This window comes from Crocodylus siamensis, chromosome 5 (genome assembly GCF_052110815.1).
Source record: "Crocodylus siamensis isolate JL-2025a chromosome 5, ASM5211081v1, whole genome shotgun sequence".
Lineage (NCBI taxonomy): Eukaryota > Metazoa > Chordata > Crocodylia > Crocodylidae > Crocodylus > Crocodylus siamensis.
In genome coordinates this window covers 32,414,514-32,432,403 of record NC_143399.1, presented here as the reverse complement: position 1 = coordinate 32,432,403, position 17,890 = coordinate 32,414,514, and the positions used below count along the sequence as shown (strand labels likewise).

At 41.7% G+C, this 17,890-nt stretch overlaps 2 protein-coding genes across 6 annotated transcripts in view; one reads left to right on the top strand and one right to left on the bottom strand.

Moving 5' to 3' along the window:
* The window catches only part of RPAP2 (RNA polymerase II associated protein 2), a 70,688-nt gene extending 56,823 nt beyond the window's left edge, over positions 1–13,865 (bottom strand). Inside the window, exons 1-8 of the mRNA XM_090048982.1 lie at positions 13,744–13,865; positions 12,638–12,683; positions 11,319–11,433; positions 10,088–10,186; positions 8,636–8,701; positions 6,232–6,320; positions 1,925–1,960; positions 9–948 (exon numbers count right to left, since the gene is read on the bottom strand). Coding sequence (XP_089905108.1) covers positions 9–948; positions 1,925–1,960; positions 6,232–6,320; positions 8,636–8,701; positions 10,088–10,186; positions 11,319–11,433; positions 12,638–12,683; positions 13,744–13,792 — 1,440 coding nt within the window. The 5' untranslated portion in view covers positions 13,793–13,865. The remainder of the gene's footprint in view (positions 1–8; positions 949–1,924; positions 1,961–6,231; positions 6,321–8,635; positions 8,702–10,087; positions 10,187–11,318; positions 11,434–12,637; positions 12,684–13,743) is intronic.
* The window catches only part of GLMN (glomulin), a 38,032-nt gene continuing 33,876 nt past the window's right edge, over positions 13,735–17,890 (top strand). The window contains exons 1-5 of one of the 5 annotated variants that reach the window (XM_090048983.1): positions 13,836–13,868; positions 14,745–14,818; positions 15,434–15,508; positions 16,147–16,272; positions 17,270–17,389. In XM_090048983.1, the coding sequence (XP_089905109.1) occupies positions 15,443–15,508; positions 16,147–16,272; positions 17,270–17,389 (312 nt within the window). In that variant the 5' untranslated portion in view covers positions 13,836–13,868; positions 14,745–14,818; positions 15,434–15,442. The other 4 variants (XM_090048985.1, XM_090048986.1, XM_090048988.1 and 1 more) reach the window with 4 other exon arrangements.

The following is a 17,890-nucleotide window of genomic DNA, read 5'->3' as shown; positions in this document are numbered from 1 at the left end:
CCACTTACTTTATGGCTGCTAAAATATTCCTCCTCATGAACTTCTGCTGCTGTTTCTTCAGCCAAGATGTACTTTCCTTTATAGAACTCTTTTACTTTTAGTTCTAATAGCTCAGTTTCTTCTTTTAACTTTTTGTAACTAGGCAAAGGTTTAACAACTCCATCCGAACTTGCAAAAGGCACAGTGTTTTTAGATTTCCACATAGTGTTATCATTATTAAGGTCATCAGCTGTCTCTATGTCATCCTCATCAAGTTCTTCTCTCTCACAGGCGACAGCCAACGTGCGTTCTGGTAAGCGTACAGGAACATATTTTGAACCATAGAGAAATGTTAAGGTTTCGCCAGTCCTCCATTCAAGAAAAGTTTGCTTAAGAACTTCTAATAAATTGCCTTTAGCAGCAAGGGAATTAACTGGTGCTCTCAATGTAGGTTTGATATGCTGCTTTGATTTAGTAAGTATTCTTTTAAGTTGTTCTGCCCCCCTTTTGCTCACACCTAGAAACACTACATGTGAACTACTACAGCTATTTTCACAGCTTTCTGAAACATTTCCATTTTCAAGCATAACATTCTTTGAAGAAATATCAGTTAGTTTATTTTGAAACCTAACTGAACAAGTACTCTTTTTTTCCAGGGAATCTAATTTACATGTACTCAGTTGTTCTGTGGCCTCTATCACTCCAGAATCTTCACCTCCAGGCTTGGAATATACTTCCTGATCATGCTTCTTGCTAAGTATATTTTTTTGAGATATCTGTATCCCACTGGGTGTGCCCGATTGATTTCTTGGTAGAATAGAGGAAACAAATTCAAGCTCAGTATCACTGCTGCTGTCACTGTGTATACTAGGGGAGCCAGATTCACACTGGCTTGATAGCATAGGGTTTTCAATGTCTGAGACTCTAATGACTTCATCACGGAGTTTTACTTCTTCCCCAGACTGGCCACTGTGTCAAAAGAAACAGACTATCAGTAACATATGTTAGATATAAATAGGTTTTGATCTGCGTGTACATTAAGAATGAATAAGTTTTGTTTTTAGGATTGGCATATGATTTTACTTAACATTAATAAATAGACCATTAGGATTGTACTAAGATTTGTTTTCCAGAAGTTTTCTGAGACACGGATTTAGTGCTTAGTAATTCAGATTGAAAATATGGATATATAGCTACTACATAAAATACATCTTATTTTACAAATTAAAAAAAAACAAACCAAAAAAACCCCCAAACAAATCCCAAATTGTTGCAGTTGGAGATAGGAAAGGGATAGAAAAGGAAAACAAAATGTTTGCTTTGAAAATATTTAGAATTAGTAAACAGCATTAAATCTAAGCTACTAAAATTTAAAATTTTCAATTGAACATGGGCAACTTAAGCTAATTTTATTATGGTGTGACTAAAATGTTGTAAGTAGTTAGTAGCAAAGGGCTGGCAGACTAATTGCTTTTACAAGTGCATGCCGGTTTGCCCCCTACTGGCCAAATATTACAAACCAAAAACAAAAAGGGAAAATCACAATTTACATAACTGCATGCAAGAAGGGAGAGCAAACAAAAGTATTTTATATTAAGGCTTACATCAGCTTTCAACACACATAATTGGTAGCATTTAGTTTATAAAGAATGAATGGCACAAAATATGCAAGTACAAACATTGTTTTTGTGTCAGATTTCAACAGGTTCAATTAAGACTTGCAGGTTATGAGCAGCTGTACACTAAATCATACAGATCAAATATGCTACTCTAGACTCACAAAGGAAAAAGCTAAATAAGGCAAATATTCCTGTGCATAAGGAGCAATAATGGTACCTTGTATAATGCAGAAAAACAGGAAATCAAAGATTTCCCTTTCACCTGGTTTGCTTTTAATATATGCAGGTGGAAACACTGAGTGTGAGAATAACTGATTCAACTGTACCTTTGCCCTTCCTTTAGCAGCTCTATGTCTGGTGGTCTGCAAAAACAACCCACAAAGATAAAGGCTTTTTAAAAAAAAAGTTTTCAAAGAATGATAATCATGGATATTTTAAACTACTAATTACATACAAACAAAATGGCTCAGGGTTTAACATACTGCCCAACTCTGCAAATACCCACCTGTGTAAATTTATTTCCATGAACAACCCCACTATATCCAAGAAACATGCACACAATTTATACAGTTGTACGTTGCATGACTATACTATTACTGATCTTGAATAGGATTACCACCACAGAAATGATTTGGCACTATTTTTTTTTGAGAACCCCCAGAAATATTAAAAAAAAAAAAGAAGAAAAGAAAACCAGAACTTAGTTTTTTAACCACCAGTTATTTTAAAATAAAGTATTGCAGGCAGTATAACCTTTATTTATAAATAATTTAAAAACAAAAAAACCTGTTATCCTGCTTTTAGAAATACTAACGGGCAATCTTTCATTAGGTAAGAAACATCATTCAACGGATCTGAAGAATCTCCCATCTAGGTTTCCCCCAACTCTCTATCAAGATTTAAAATGAGCTTGCTTCTTGATTTGTTTATGCACTATCAACAGAGGCATTTATTATTTCTATTGCAGTATCACTGAAACATTTTCAATGAGAGGTTTTATTTTTTACTCTGGAAAGGGTTTCAGAGATATGCTTAATACATTTACATCCAGAACCAATAGTTCTATTATAAACAAATAATGACAGTCCCACACTGGAAGAGCTTACACGCTAGATCAGAGGTTTTCGACATGCAGGCAAAAGACTATAATGGGTAAATTAAAACTACCCGCTGCTCACCATCCCCTGTACAGACACTGACATGTCAAATGTCTTGGGGGATGCTTAGTTACGCGAGTTGGTCTGACATTTTATACCATGCTTGACGATCTGTAATGCTGCAGTACGCCTATTATATCAGTGCTCCCAATGCATTTATGATTACATGCGTGCGCGCGCGCACACACACACACACACACAGAGTAGTGGTAGTTTGTTAATGAAATATCACTATTCGCATTTCACTCAATTATTGACATAAGTCAGATGCACAAATCCCATTCAGACAAGGACACTGGATTCTCCTTTGTATATGTAAGGCGTATTATGTTACATCTGTTGAACAAAGTTACTGTACTGCATATTCATTTTGTTAAGACCCACTGCAATGTCCCACTGATTAAGGGGCTCTCCACAAACAAAACTTTAGGAATACCTGGCCTAGAGAAGTATTAGGTATCTCTGACAGGTACTGAAACACTATATTGTCAAATTCATCCAGCCCCATTGGCCAGATAAAGGGATCTGCAGGCCAGACTAGGATTGACCCCCTGCACAATGTCCACATGCATGCAACATATGTTGGCCCTGGGACATGGTCTGGGGTTGCTGCATGCAGCTCAAGCCCCAGACCCCTTGTGCCATGTGCAGTGCCAGGTCCAGCCCACATGCTATAGGCGGCGCATGGTCTGTGCTGGCCCCATCTGCCATGTGCACAGTGAGCCTCATGGGCAGTATGTGCTCCCTGTGGCATGCAGGGCTGGACTGGCATGCAGTACCCTGCCAAACCAAGCCCCTGTGCTAGCTCCAGAGAAGACTGAACCAGATAGGCCCTGGAGCCAACATGCAGGTTGCATGATGCCAGGTCCAGCCCACATGCCCCAGGCAGTGGTGGGGCCAGGGTTGGTGTGCCAGAGCAGCCCAGTGACCCAAAGGTTGGATCATACAGCTCTGTGGTTTGTATGTTTGACACTCCTGGTATAGAGTGATGTTAATAAAACTAATGGAATATTTTCCAAAATTTCTCTCAGAAGACAGAAAAGTAAACTTCCCAATGTTTTTGTAGCATTATTTTATTATTTTATTTTTGGATACTACTGTCGTTATTTTGCCATTCTTCATTCAAAGATCATATATTTCTATTACTGTACTTTGACAGAAACTCAATTCGCAATTTAATTAAAGCTTTTCCCTCTGTTTAGAACTATGGCTTAATTCCTATAGGGGATTAGGTAAGCCAGTGTCCGGGAAAACATTTTTGAACCAAACTTGAACCAAATAGACAAGCTTACAAGGTCCAGATATTTGTATTTAAAAACAGTGACATCCAGTGGTTTGCATGGTTAAGTGCAAGTACTTTTATTTTTCTACCCAAACAGTGAGTTTACCAAGAGCAATAAGATTGCTCCCTTCCAAAATGCACATTGTTCATTTTGCCCATTGTTTAAAAAAGAATGTCCAAATGCTAGCCCATGGGTTACATGTGGCCCACTGGGGTTAAATTGTGGTCCCTGGGCTCCCACCCAGATGCTGTTACCCCATTGTTTTGACTGCATAAGTTGGGGCCCCCCTGGACTCCCTCTTCTTCCAGTTTCACTTTCCCTGCTTCAGGGGGCAGGTCAGTGTGACTGAGCCTGTAGTACTGGGGTACCCTGTGACCCAGGTGCCCAAGAGGTATGGTGCAGTGGAAGAGCATGTGGCCAGACAGCTGAGGGTGAGTGGGGATGTCCAATGGGCAGCTGCCTCTGGGGCACATGGTGCAATGGTAAAATGTGCGGTGTAGCATGAGTGGGAGCACTGGGATGTGCAGTGCAGGAGGGGGACATGCAGCACAGAGTGGGTGGAGGCACTGGGGCACGCAGTGAGTGGGGTTGAGGCTTTATTTTTACAGTTTTATATTCTGGGTTAAAATGCATATTTGTAAAGTTTAACTTCAAATCCTATGTCAGTACTATGCCAAGATTAAAACAGTTCCTGTAATAAGATAAAACGAATTAATCTTGTCAGTTAGCATATCTTATGGAAAAAATCAAATGCTAAGCAGAATACTTTGAAATTAAGAGGAGTTGCAGTTACTTAACAACTTTCCAGTTTAGACTGGAAACAATTCTGTTAACTGTCAGCTGGGTTGTAGAGATGCACTGATAGAGATTTTTTGGGCTAGTACCAATGGCTGATTATTAATGAGTCGTATTGACTGATACTGATCCGATTGTCAATATGCAGCCCAGCAGCTTAGAGAGCAGCGTCCAGCTGCTAAGTCTGTTGGGGAGGAACGGGTGTGGGGAGGGAAAGAGGGTGGAGGGGGGCAGATTGAGGCCCCTGAGGTGAGGGTGGGAGTGGGGCTGGGGTAGGTGCTGCCCAGCTAGGGTGGGGTGCAGGATGGTGCCATGAGCAGCTTGTCCAGGGGATGCAGAAGAGGTGGCTCCTGCTGCTGTGTGAACCCCCGGGGGAGGCATGGGGGCATGTGCTCTCTGACCTGTATGTGTGGCAAGGGTGGGTTGCTGCTGTGGGCTGGGGCTGGCGCCGGTGCCGGGCTCTTCCCAGTGGGGGCTGCCAGGGCTGCACTCAGGCCAGGAGGTGGTGGCACTGTTGGGAGGGGGGGCTACCACTCCAGAAGCCCCCTCCCCCGCAGCACCGCTGCTGCCCACCTCAAGCACAACCCTGGCTGAGCCCTTTCCCCTCCCCCCCACCACCGGGAAGAGCCTGATACTGTCCCCGTCCTCTGCCTGCAGCTGCAGCCTGCTCTGGCCCCATGCACAGATTGGGGGGCACAAACGCCGATGCATCCCCTGGGGGTGCACACAGCAATGGGAGCCACCCTCCACACCCTGGGCCCCCTGGATGAGCCACTCCTGGCTCCATCCTGCACCTTACTCTGGCTGGGCAGCACCTGCCCCAGGCCCACTCCCTCTCTCACCACAGGGGCCTTGATCTTCCCCCCTCCCCACTTCCTCCCCCCCACCCCAAGAGACTTACCAGCCAGACACTGCTCTACAACATGCTGGGCTGGCCATGTGCATGCTGAGGTTGCATATATACACAGAATTTATTGGTGATATTATTGGCCACATTAGCCAAAAAATACTGGTTGCTGATAAGGTCAATTTTCCTTTCATCCATGCCAATATGATATGGACCAATGTATCTCTACTGGCTTATACAGTAACCATATTCACTCAATTATTGATCGCTTATACAGTAATCATTTCACTCAACTATTGACATGAGTCAGATACATAAATCCCATTCAAACAAGGACACTGGATTCTCCTTTGTATATGTACAGTAATCATATCATGATGACTATATAGAATACATTTAAAACATGTTTTTATTAACATTTAACATTTTCTTTAGTCTCGATTTACCCATTTTACATTTTCTTACCCTGTTATAAGCCTGCCTGTGATTAGACAGTTTACAGTCATAATCTTATAAGTCAGCAGTATATAGAAAGTCAACGGTATAATTACCTTTCTTCTTCTCGCATCCACACTGGACATTTAGAAATTTGAGCTTCAAAATATTTAGATGCTCTGTAACAAAAATTGCTGCAAAAACACTGGGGAAAAATGTGATTATTAGAGCATCTTTATTTTTAATAAATAAAATGGGTTCACTTTTTACATAACAATTTATACCTCACAATTAAAAATCTGTAAAAGAAGGTTCTACCCAACCAAGTTGAGTGTCTTGTAAAATGATTCATCATTCAAAAACAACTTATCTCCTTGAAAGAAACAGCCTCCTAGCTTTGCAGGCCTTCTAGTAATACATGCCAATTTATTATGTATTGAGAATACGTTTTGTTCTAAGTAAAATCCCAGAAAACCTACATTATACACACAAAAGCACGATCCCTGCGCCAAGGAGGTTACTGTACAATTTAAAGGCATTATTCAGATATATACCTATTTTTTGGTTGTAATTTTGTTTGGTGTTTAATTCTGATTACATAGTTTCACCAGATCAGAAAAACAACCTTTGCCTAATTGGATCTTATAAGGCAATATGTACTGCAATACGAAGCAAAACTAGCTGCCTGCTTATTCCATTGCTTTATATCATATTATTTCAGATTTAGGCAATAGCTATTCATACCTCTTTTTATATCTGCAGGATTGCAACCAAGATAAATTAACATATTTACATTGTTACTAAAAGCATTAAAACATTCTTATTGAATCACAGACACTGAACCCAGAAGTCAACCTAGGCCTTATGAGCCTTCAGTGCTATTTAAATCAAAGGCTATGCCCTAGAGAAACTACAGACCTTTCCTTTAACATGAGAATTTCATGGGTTTCATTGGGTTTATATAAACTATTGTGTCTTCATAGTTAGAAAAAAAATATTTGCCCTAATTCTGTTGTGAAACACAGTTTATACAGCTTGCTTTATATATAATATGTTGTGCTCATCCTGAAAACCTAAGCAAATGATTTTAATGTTACATAAAAAAGGGAATCACTAGTTCACTTCATACCTGGCATTGTTACCTCTTATAAAAGCACTGTGAAAAATGAGCTCGGCATTGCTGCTACACTAAATCTTGTGCTCTTTAGATAGCATGTCTTATTTTTCTAGGAGAAGAGGTAAATCATAGCTCTAAGAAAAAATATGGATTTATGGGTCTGTCGCAGTGCACCTGAGAGCAGAGCCTGCTTTGGGGAGACCCCTAGTGGCAGAAAGGGGGAGGCTCAGCTGCCAGTCACCAGGGCTGCACAGGTGCTGGTTGCCAGGGCAACTGGTAAAACCAGCTGACAGGAAGGGGCAGGGCTTATCCCTTCTTAAGCCCAGGTAGGAGGCCAGGAGGGCAGTCCCTCTCCAGCAGCTGTGGGAGCAGGAACTCAGCTCGGATAGACAGAGGGGAGCACTCTGGCAGTAAGAGCATCCCCCGGTTGCTGCTGGGGTTGGGGAGCCCTCCTTCCCCCCTGCTCCCTCACTCTCTAGTAAGGAGTAGATTTTGTTTGACTGGGCGGTTTAGTTTTTATGTTGTAGCCCAGGGGCTTTATATTTTATGTTTACTGTTTTGACGGGAGGACCAGGTGAGGCTGTTAGGGGTTGGAGGAGGCCTCATATGGGACTCCCCAGTAGCGTAGGGGTTCCTGGTGCCTGAGAGGGTGCAGCATTTGGGGGGTGCAGTGACCCTAACCCCAGAGCGGGGGGGGGGGGGGGGGGGGGGGGGGGGGGCAGAACATAACAGGGCCCAGGTCAAACCACATCCTCTCCATCTGCGAGGCTTGGGCTGTAGTGTAGGGGAGGAAAAGGAGCCGCAGGTAGCGCCCCCTGTCACCGGGGCGTGAAAAATGGGCAGCCTCCTGCTGATTACAACCATCTTCTAATAAGTAAGATCAGGCGAGTAGGCAGGCGGTTGGCCCATTATAGGAGGGCGGAGCCATCCCGGAAAGGCTCCACTATTGATACTCCTGTCACAGGGTCTTATGGGTCTTTCCCTCTGCTTTGTATCTCTGCAAGCTCAGAATATACCTGAAACTCCTGCAATTAACATGCCTGTTCCATAGCTTATAGAAAATACACTTTAAAATTGTTTAGTCCCTGAGGCACTAAATAATATATTGAAGAACTTAAAAAGCAGAAGGGAGAACAGTGTAATAATAAATAGACTGCCCTGCAAAATGATTTGCATCTCCTGTAAGATTCTGAATGCCCTTGATATTAATAGGACTTAATAGGGTGAATCCTGTGTTATGAGTGGCAAAATGTAGTCTTTAGTTAATCTCTGAAGTGCCACCCTTCCCTACCATCTTCTTAACTTCAGACTAACATAGCTAATCACATCTCTGTGATATGAATGCCACTGCAAAAAAAGGAAGTTTAGGAATCTTGGGATAAAATCAAAAAATATTTGCATACCTTCCTTTCAGTGATGTCATAAACTTTGTTTGTTTTTGTTGAAATTCTATACTTCTGTTTGGGCACCTGAAAAGGATACATTTTCATCAATAAAATAGTTTTAAAGCCACATGAGGGGACTGAAGTAGGCAACTAATTTTATATATGTATCACTTCTAACAGGAGACTTTAGATTTTCATAATACTGTACTCCATAGGCTATGTAAGCCAATTGAAAAACAATACAAAAAGCAGTTTAATATCTGTAAGACCATAAAAAGGACCATATACAAGAATCCTATCCTCATCCCACATAACGCAACCCACAGCTCTTTGCAGAATCCTAATCAGACCAATAATAGAGGCTTCTGATGCCTTATCTGGTGTAGGAAGTAAGACTATGTACAGAAGATGCTTCCCTCTGTGTTCCTCAATACCCTCTTTCAATCTGCTCATTTGGAATCAGTTTAAATGAAGTACTGCAAACATGTAACAGGAACTACATCTCCAAGAACATAAAACAGACTTTTCTATTAAAGGTAATCAAAACTAAGAGCTGAAAATAAAGTTTAGATATTTTTATAGAATTAACTTCAATATTGAATGTAAGACCTTAGAAATACATAAAACAATTACTTTGCATTAGTTAAGGAGATGACACATTGTATCTCTGTTTACCTGATCATGCTGGCAACACAAAATTACCATGATTCATATTGTTGACAGACTACAAACTGTTTCCGTAAGGAAGGCTAGTCATGTTTTCCGACTGTGCTTTAAGCATAAAGGGGAGCTTCAACTCCAGTAACAGTAGAGCTAGATGTCAGATTCCAAATATCATAAGAAATTATTTACTTAGAGAGTCAACGTTAAGGACTGAAAGCATTGTTATATTTAAAAATTAGGAAGTTATTTTCCCATTTATAATACAGGCATTAAACAGATTTAGCCAGATAATCCACCGTAAAGCATTTGGCATTACTTCAACATTTATATAAACGGACTTCAGACCTTGCTGAACATATCTTATTTATGCTTTCTGTAGACCTATGTGCTCCATGCAGATGAAAAATGACAAAGTTATAAAATAGATCTGAAGGGAAAAAAAAAGTATTTTTCTACTTAGAAAGCCCCTTCACTAGGTATTTGCATTGAGGAAACAGACCATTAGAACTTTTCCAGTTGCATAAACAGAGGTTACAAATCCAGTGTTTCATCTACATTACTCTTTGGAAATGTAAGGGCGTGACAAAGGATTCAATCATTCAGTTAGTCTTCAACTGATCAAATTCGAACATTTTCCTTAAAGAATTATTTTTTGGTAGGTGGTAGGTCAACTGGACCATATGCCCTCAGAGCGAAATAGAATGAAAGATTCCTGTTTATAGTATCAGAATGACAAAGAGAAAGGAAGAGAATAAAGAAAGGCGCAAGAGCTCATAAAACTTAAAACAGCAGTGAAAAGGAACTTACATTTTCTAGCTTATTTTGACATAAGGGATAGCCACACAGTTTGATGATAGTCCGCTCATCCACAGCATCCTTATAGTGAGATGGGGTAATAAGTTTCCCCTAAATTGAAAGGAAAATACTTCAGCTAATCATCAGACTGTCACATTCAGAATACCTCAGAAACATATGAATTCTTATTTTTTCTTTTTTGTTAAATATGTAAAATTATCAATAACTTAATTCTGGATTAAAAATAGAAGTTAAGAAATAAAAAGGGTAACAGAATGAATGCACACAGAAAAGGTGAGATAAAACCTTCCCTTAAATTTAAGTAAAACTACTTGTAAAAAGATATTTCTGCAGTCTCTCTGCATCAGCAGGAAGTCATATAAAGACAACGAAAACGCTAGACAAACTGACACAATTATGATGCGTGATCTCTCAGCAAGAGAGAGAGAAATACTTTTCACAAATATCAAAGCTATAGTACGCATCTTTCAGCACCAAACAGAAAAGAGATTAGTGTATGAACTGAATCCAGAATTCAATTTTAAAAATGTTTGCTGTACGCTATTATAACACCACAACAGAAAATGTGACACAGCAGTCCTCTTTTCATTACAGGCTTCTTCACAAGACTGTTTCAGTTTAACACTTTTGTGTTAGTGCTTGCAACATAACATATTCTTCATGGACTAGACTCTGCAAGTGACCTGGATCTGTATTCAGGCAGGTCTACTACATACATTTTTCTCTCCTTAGCTGTATGGGAGGAAAGCTCAGCTAAAAACTGTCCCCTTTGGGTTCTGCACAGCATTGCAAAGGACTGATGTGCAAGTTGGAGCCATGGCATCTTTTCTATAGAGCCTCAGCTAGAACTAGAGCAACCACAACTCCAGGAATTTCTACCTTGTCTCAGACTCTCTCTAAAAACCCAACTCATAAATAAGATGATCTGGTCCTCACTGTTTATACCTCATTCCTCAATCTGAAATCTAACTGCCACTGAAAATAGCAGGACTAATGTAATACTTAATGTCAAGAAGAGTTGCAAATCAGGTCCTATAAAAATATGATGCATATATTTCAACTGTGCAATCACTGAAAATAAGAGAGTAATCACAGTTAGCACTGAAAGAGTTGGACTGAAGAATGGCTAAAACCCTAATATTTCGTTCCAAAAGCCAATAAGAACCTTAAATTTGTTTAAGATGCAAACTAGGATTAAAAAACTTACAAAAGAAATACCTACACAATTCAGAAGAAACTCTTCTGTAATATCTTCTTCCAGGAGTTGTTCAACAATATGCAAAGCTTTTTTCTCAAATTCAATTTTCTTTCTAATAGCAGCCTCAAGTGCCACTTTCCTTTAAAAGAGAGAGCATGAAAGAGATTAAAATATATGTAACACTTCAGTATATATAATTCTCTACATCATGTCTTTTATTTCTTTCCTTTAATTAACTTAATTCCTTTTAAAACTTTTGCACTTTGCTGTGATGGTCTTACATGGCAATAAATTCCCCTAAAGTTAGTAATTTTGTAGCAGCTTTGGTTTACAACACGACACTTTCAAATGTTAGTCTGGCATTCCTCCACCAAATGCAGAAAAAGTTTACAGGCCATAAGCACGTCCCAACAAGCAGCCTGCACAAATAATCTTTATGTATTAAGAAAGTAATGATGTATCACTACCACCAGATTAACATGTGCCTTTGAACCAATGCCCAGGAAAACAGTAAACAAAACACAACTTCCAGAAGTCAGAAGTGCAAGAAAAACAATTACTGTATTTTGTTTATAGTCATTTGATGACATTTTTTCCAGATTTACCTGAAGCTTGGATTTTACTGAATTTGACTCCTACATTCTGGTACGGACCTGGGTGGGTGTTAAAATGATTCTACATGATGGAATTCCAACCTCCCCCCATTCCGATTCACAAAAAAAATAAACAAACAACCATGAAAATTACACATTCACACAAAATATTAAGGAAATATCGATTTCTAAATAAAACACTCACAAGCATTCAAAACGGATTCATTCAACCTCTTTGTACACTAGGAAACAGCCCTTTATCATGTGACTTTCTTTTACAGGACCCCTGTGCACAGTTGGGATCTGCTGGGGATGTATCAGGACAGTTTAGTTAAAGCAGCTGTGGTCTGTAGTATGTTCCTGTATATACCAAACAAGGCAAAGCATGCAAGAAGAGAAGAATCATCGTGCAGCTAAGGTAGCTGAATGGTGCCTAGAGATTTTTAATTTCCCCTCAATCTCTGCTAGCCATTTTCTATGATGCTGAACAAGCCACGTAAGACAAACTTCATACGAGGCCACAAATTGTATGTTCCTATGTTTCCTGGCTGCCCAATTTAAGACTCTAGGATTTGATTTGCAGAACCACTGAGCAAATTAAATTAGACCACTCAAATTTTTCCAAGTATTTGAGTTGGTCTAATAAAAAGACATCAGATTTACCCAAAGACCCTTGCCTACCTATATGCTTACACCAACACAGCTACAACCCATACCTCATTACTATGTCATATAATTTACATAGTATACCTTCCTGCTGGATCTTCATTTTTCAAAGCACTTGATTGCTTATTTCCTAGTAATAAAATATATAAATTAGTGTATTTTTTCTTATCTTGAGGCTCATAAGTTTTCACATCCAGGAAGTACTGAAATACTAGGTCATAAGGAAAAAGGATTTGCAAATGCAAAAGAGGAAAGCACAATCAAGATACATGACACCCTTTCAGCCTCCAAAAGTTCAACTCAACATTTATAAAATCAATATTCAGGTGCAAAAAACCCAGACTGGTAAGGCCCACATTTTGTAGATGACAGAACAGAGGCAAGGCATGTCATTTATGTACCTTGAGCACAAATCCAAACTATCTGGGCCCTGCCAACATGGGAAATCACAGAGGAGTAGGGCTGGAAGGGACCTCCAGAGGCTGGCTAACCCAACCCCCTGCCTGAGACAGGATCATCCCTATCCAAACCATCCTATACAAATCCATGATGCCAACTCTTCATAAATCTGCTGTCAGCCCTGACAACACCCTAACGTGGCACAGGGAAAGCATAGGAACCACACAGCCAACATCCTGCTTCTCTAAAAAGATGAGTAATATCTCCTCAAGGGGTCCTGGAGAAGGAGGGCCATGCCCCTGCTGCAGAGGAAGGCAACCCCAGTCCCTACCAATTTGACCACAGGGTAAAGTTCCTTCCTCACCCCAAATCTGACCCTGAGCAGAGGGCAAGATCCCAGCCAGGAACCCCTGGCTTTGGCCCCAGCAGGACTACCCGCACAGCCCAGTGCACGTCCCCGGGCTGGGTGCAGCCAGCACCGGGCCTCCCCCTAACACGTGTAGTACAAAGCCAGGAGGGGGCAACCAGCAAAGCCCTGTCTGCGTTTGGCACCGACCACGCGCCTGCCCCGGCCCTCCCCCGGGACGGAGCCGAGGGGCCAGGACATGGGGGAGGCTGAGCACAGGGGTCCCGCGGCCCGCCAGCCGAGGCAGGCAGCACAAGGCTCAGCGCCGGAGGCCCCAGGGCTGCCCCGCACGCAGCGCTCGCCCGGGATGGTTCTGTCCCCGCGCGCGGGGCTGGGCGAGAAGGGCGAGTCCACCGCACCCGGCTGGGGGAGCTGGGATTCCTACCTGGGCGCCTCCGGCCCGACCTGGCCCGCGGCTTCTCCCGCGCCGCCATCACTGCGCTCGCCTAGACCCGCCTCTCGGTCTCTGGGAGGCGGAGCCTGAGCTCGGGGACGGCGGCCGCGCAGGAGGTAGGAGCGGGGTCGGGGGCGTGCTGGGGCGCTCCCTTAAGCGCGGGGTCTCGGCCGTGGCGGGGGGGCCTGGCTGGGGCCGCTCTCGGCGCCGGGGCGGGCACCCGGAGTGAGGCCGGCAGCGGTAGAAACCGGCTGAAGCACGGAGGCCTGAGACCCGCGGTGGCTTGGGCCTCCCGTCGGCCCAGCTGAGTGCGCACACGGTCGCGGGGCGGAAAACCGCCCACGGGCGCCGGGGCTGGGAGGGAGCGGGCGGGCGGGCTGGCAGCAGCGCTTGATAGGGTGAAAAACGAGCTGTTGTAGTTGCTGTTTTTGTAGCTGAGTCGAGTTTGCGTGGGAGATTAAATGCTCCTTTTCTTTAGCCGCCAGTTAACGTAGTTATCTAAATAATCCAGTTGGATTAGTGAAGGTATGAAGATAGTGCGCTGGCACCTACTGTGTGGAGGTGCACGAAATCTTCAGGCCTCGTTTTCTTACAAATAAATGTCCGTTTGGCTTGAGGATGAAATCATAAAATTCAATTTTATTGTAACCCGGGGTCCCCCCTCGTGCAAAGGCTTCACACACAAGTGTGCCATGCCGGTGGGGGAGTTTCATTGACTTCAGTGTATCTGAAGAATAACAAGTGTCTGGAGGTAAAAGGCAGTTGAAATAGCTTGTTATATCAGACAGACTTCAAATGTAAGAGTAGTTTTAAGGAAAGCAAGTCTCAAATAAGAAGTTCCTGTGGGTTAACACCAGCATGGTGAAACTTCGTAGAAAAAAAAGGTCTACACTAATTTTTCTGTTGCGAAGAGCTCAGAAAGGCCACAGCTGTGGCATTTCTATGTTAAATCTCTGGGTTTATCTTGTGAATCATTTTTACAAATCTGACAGTGCTAACATTTCGTGGCATCCTGCATCACCCTTGAAAGGATCTCAGGTTACCCCGTGGTGCTGTGGTACCCCAGGTGAGAATCACTGGTTCACATGCTTGAAAGAAAAAAAAAAAGGCAAACTATATCATACTAGCTATTTAGCATCTAACACATGCGGTAACACATGCTGATTCCAAACTCCAGTCCTAGAGCATAGTGATTAACTAGACTGTAGTGTACGTGCTGATTGTTTTCTGCAGGAGCCGTGCATTCCTACTCTCATCCTTGCAGTTTTCTCCCCAGCAAAATCTGTCCCCTCAAGCTGATTTGTACACGTTTTATCTCGAAGCTATTACATATTTGATTCAATTGCATCAAATCTACTTCACTTTTTGTTTGACAAATACAAGAAATATACTGATCCTCATATAGTATCAGTGCTATTTCCTGCCTCCAATAAACAAGCAATAGCAATACCTGTATGCAGAGGATGTAGAATTAAATGACTTCTAATGAATTTTTAAATTCCTTTTTCCTTTATTGTTTTTCTTGTGTTATTATTTAGATTTATTTTCTGATTCATTCATTTTTCTCATTTTTTCATGTTACCATATTTTAATAAGAATAGGTAAGTTTCAGTCTCCATCTTTTAATTCAGTATGTTATTACTATATGTATATCAATACTGTACTCTTAAATTTATGACAGAACTGTTCAATGTCAGAAGAGCAAAGCAAAGGTATCATGGCAATTGATGAACTTCAAGCAATTGTTCAAAGATGCGTAAGTAGTTTACTTTTTGTAAAAATACATGAGAGGTTATAGAAACAAGCACTGACTCCATCTAAATACATGTTATGTTTAAAAAATAAATAAATAAAAATAAAGGTAGGGTAGCTTATAGTAACACCCTTTGCTGTTACACAGGGTACTCACGTTTAGCTTCCTATCTCCATTTTCTCCCTGGTTACTGTCCTAGAACAGTTGTGTCCAACCTTTTGCCTGGAGAGCTGGTCTGGTAGTGCCCAGTATCTCTGCTGGTTGGATCCATTCAATGTTCTTGATTCAGTACCTTGGTGGGCACAGTGGACACCATCTGGCTGTGGGAAGTGGAGCAGGGTCAGACTGGCCCCAACTCAACGTGGTGGAGGAAAGCGGCCCCAGCCCAGCCCTGCAGAGAAGGGAGGGACTGCGGGGTGCTGGGGGGAGGGAAGAGGAGAGAAAGGAAGGGAGTGTGGCCAAGCCCCAGAATCTGCTGTATTTTCCCTAGTAGATGTGGATAACTTTTTTAGAGTTGAAATGATGAATCACAGATAAGTTAAGATAAAATAAAAAAGTTCTGATTTAGTTTATAATTCAACTCAAATTTGTGTTTGTTGTTTCTGATTCCTATAAAGCTAAATGTATGCTTTTTGTTTTAGCAAATTCTGGAAGAAAAACATTTCAGAGCAGAAGATTTTAATCTTTTTCAAGTAGCGGGCCAGAAGTGTTTAGAAGAAGGGTATGCTGCCCAGTTATTAGAAGTAATTCAAAATGAAAAAAATAAGGTGAATTTATTATTTATTATTTATAGTTTAGAGAGAACTTTTATAAGAAGTAGAAACTTGGACAGAAAGCTAGGGAAGAATATAAGAACATTGCTTGGGCATGCAAGGATGAAGTTAGGAAGGCCAAAACACAATTGGATTTGCAGCTAGTAAGGGATGTGAAAGGTAACAAGAAGGGTTTCAACACATCTGTCGGTAGCTAGAGGAGGATCAGGGAGCGTGTGGGTCCCTTACTGAATGGGGGAGGCAACCTTGTGATAAAGGATGCAGAAAACGCTTAGGTGCTCAATGCCTTTTTTGCCTCAGTCTTCACAGGCAAGGTGAGCTCCCAGACTACTGCACCGGGCAGCACAGTCTGGGGAGGAGGTGAGCAGCCTTCAGTGGTGAAAGAGCCAGTTAGGGACTACTTAGAAAAGCTGGACAAGTCAGCACCCTCAGGTGTATCCTATTCAGCCCCATGGACTTGTCCACTAAAGAAAGGATGTGGACAAATTGAAGAGTCCAGTGGAGGGCAACAGAAATGATGAGGGGGCTGAGGGACACAACTTATGAGAAAAGACTGAGGGAATTGGGCTTATTTAGTTTAGAGAAGAGGAGACTGAGAGGAGACTTGATAGCAGCCTTCAACTGTTTGGATGAGGATTCGAACAAGGATGAAACTAGATTGTTTTCAGTGGTGGCAGATGACAGAACAAGCAGCAGCAAGGGAAGTTTAGGTTAGATATTAGGAAGAATTTTCTCACTCACAGGCTAGTAAAACACTGGAACAGGTTACCCAGAGAGATGGTGGAAGCTCCATCCTTGCAGGTTTTCAAAACTCAGCTAGACAAAGCTTTGTCTAGTTGGGGATGGTCCTGCTTTGAGCAGGGAGTTAGACTAGATGACCTCCTGAGGTCCCTTCCGACCCTAACTTTCTATGATTCTATGAAATACTTATATACAGCTGTGTTTTACATTGTTTGCTTTGGCCTATTTTGTCTCAATATTTGATTTACAGGTTATTGTCAAGAATATGGGTTGGAATCTTGTTTGTCCTCTTGTCAGATGTGTTTTGAGTTATCAGCAGGAAGATGATAAGAGAGAAAGCTGCCTGAAAATATTAGATCAATTGGTGCAGGTATGTTTAAACATACAACCTTAATAGAATGGGACTCTTATAGCATCATATCATTATTACCACGTTACTTGAATGAAGTGTCATCATTGTGAACAATCTACAGTATGTGCTTTGTAAATCTTTATTTCAGTTAACTAGAAAGGCAGGATGGATTTCCATCATGGACATGATTTCAGTTAATGCCCCCAGTATTGGTCTTTGCTCTCAGTAGAACTTCCACATTATATTTCTGGGAAGCAGCATAGGCAGGCAAGCAGTCTATATGATATGAATCAGAGGAAATGGTTTCATTTTGTTTTAATTTAGTTGAAACACCAGAGAACATTCTGGGTTTTCACATTAGCAGTTACAGTTGTTTCATGCCAAAATAGTACAAAATGTTGGCCCATGGCAAAATGAGGGCATGTCTTTATAGTGCAAAGCTGAGAAAGCTATTTGACACACATGTAGAGCCACATTAATGTACCTGCACTGCTTCTGATTGGGGAGCTAGTACGTGCT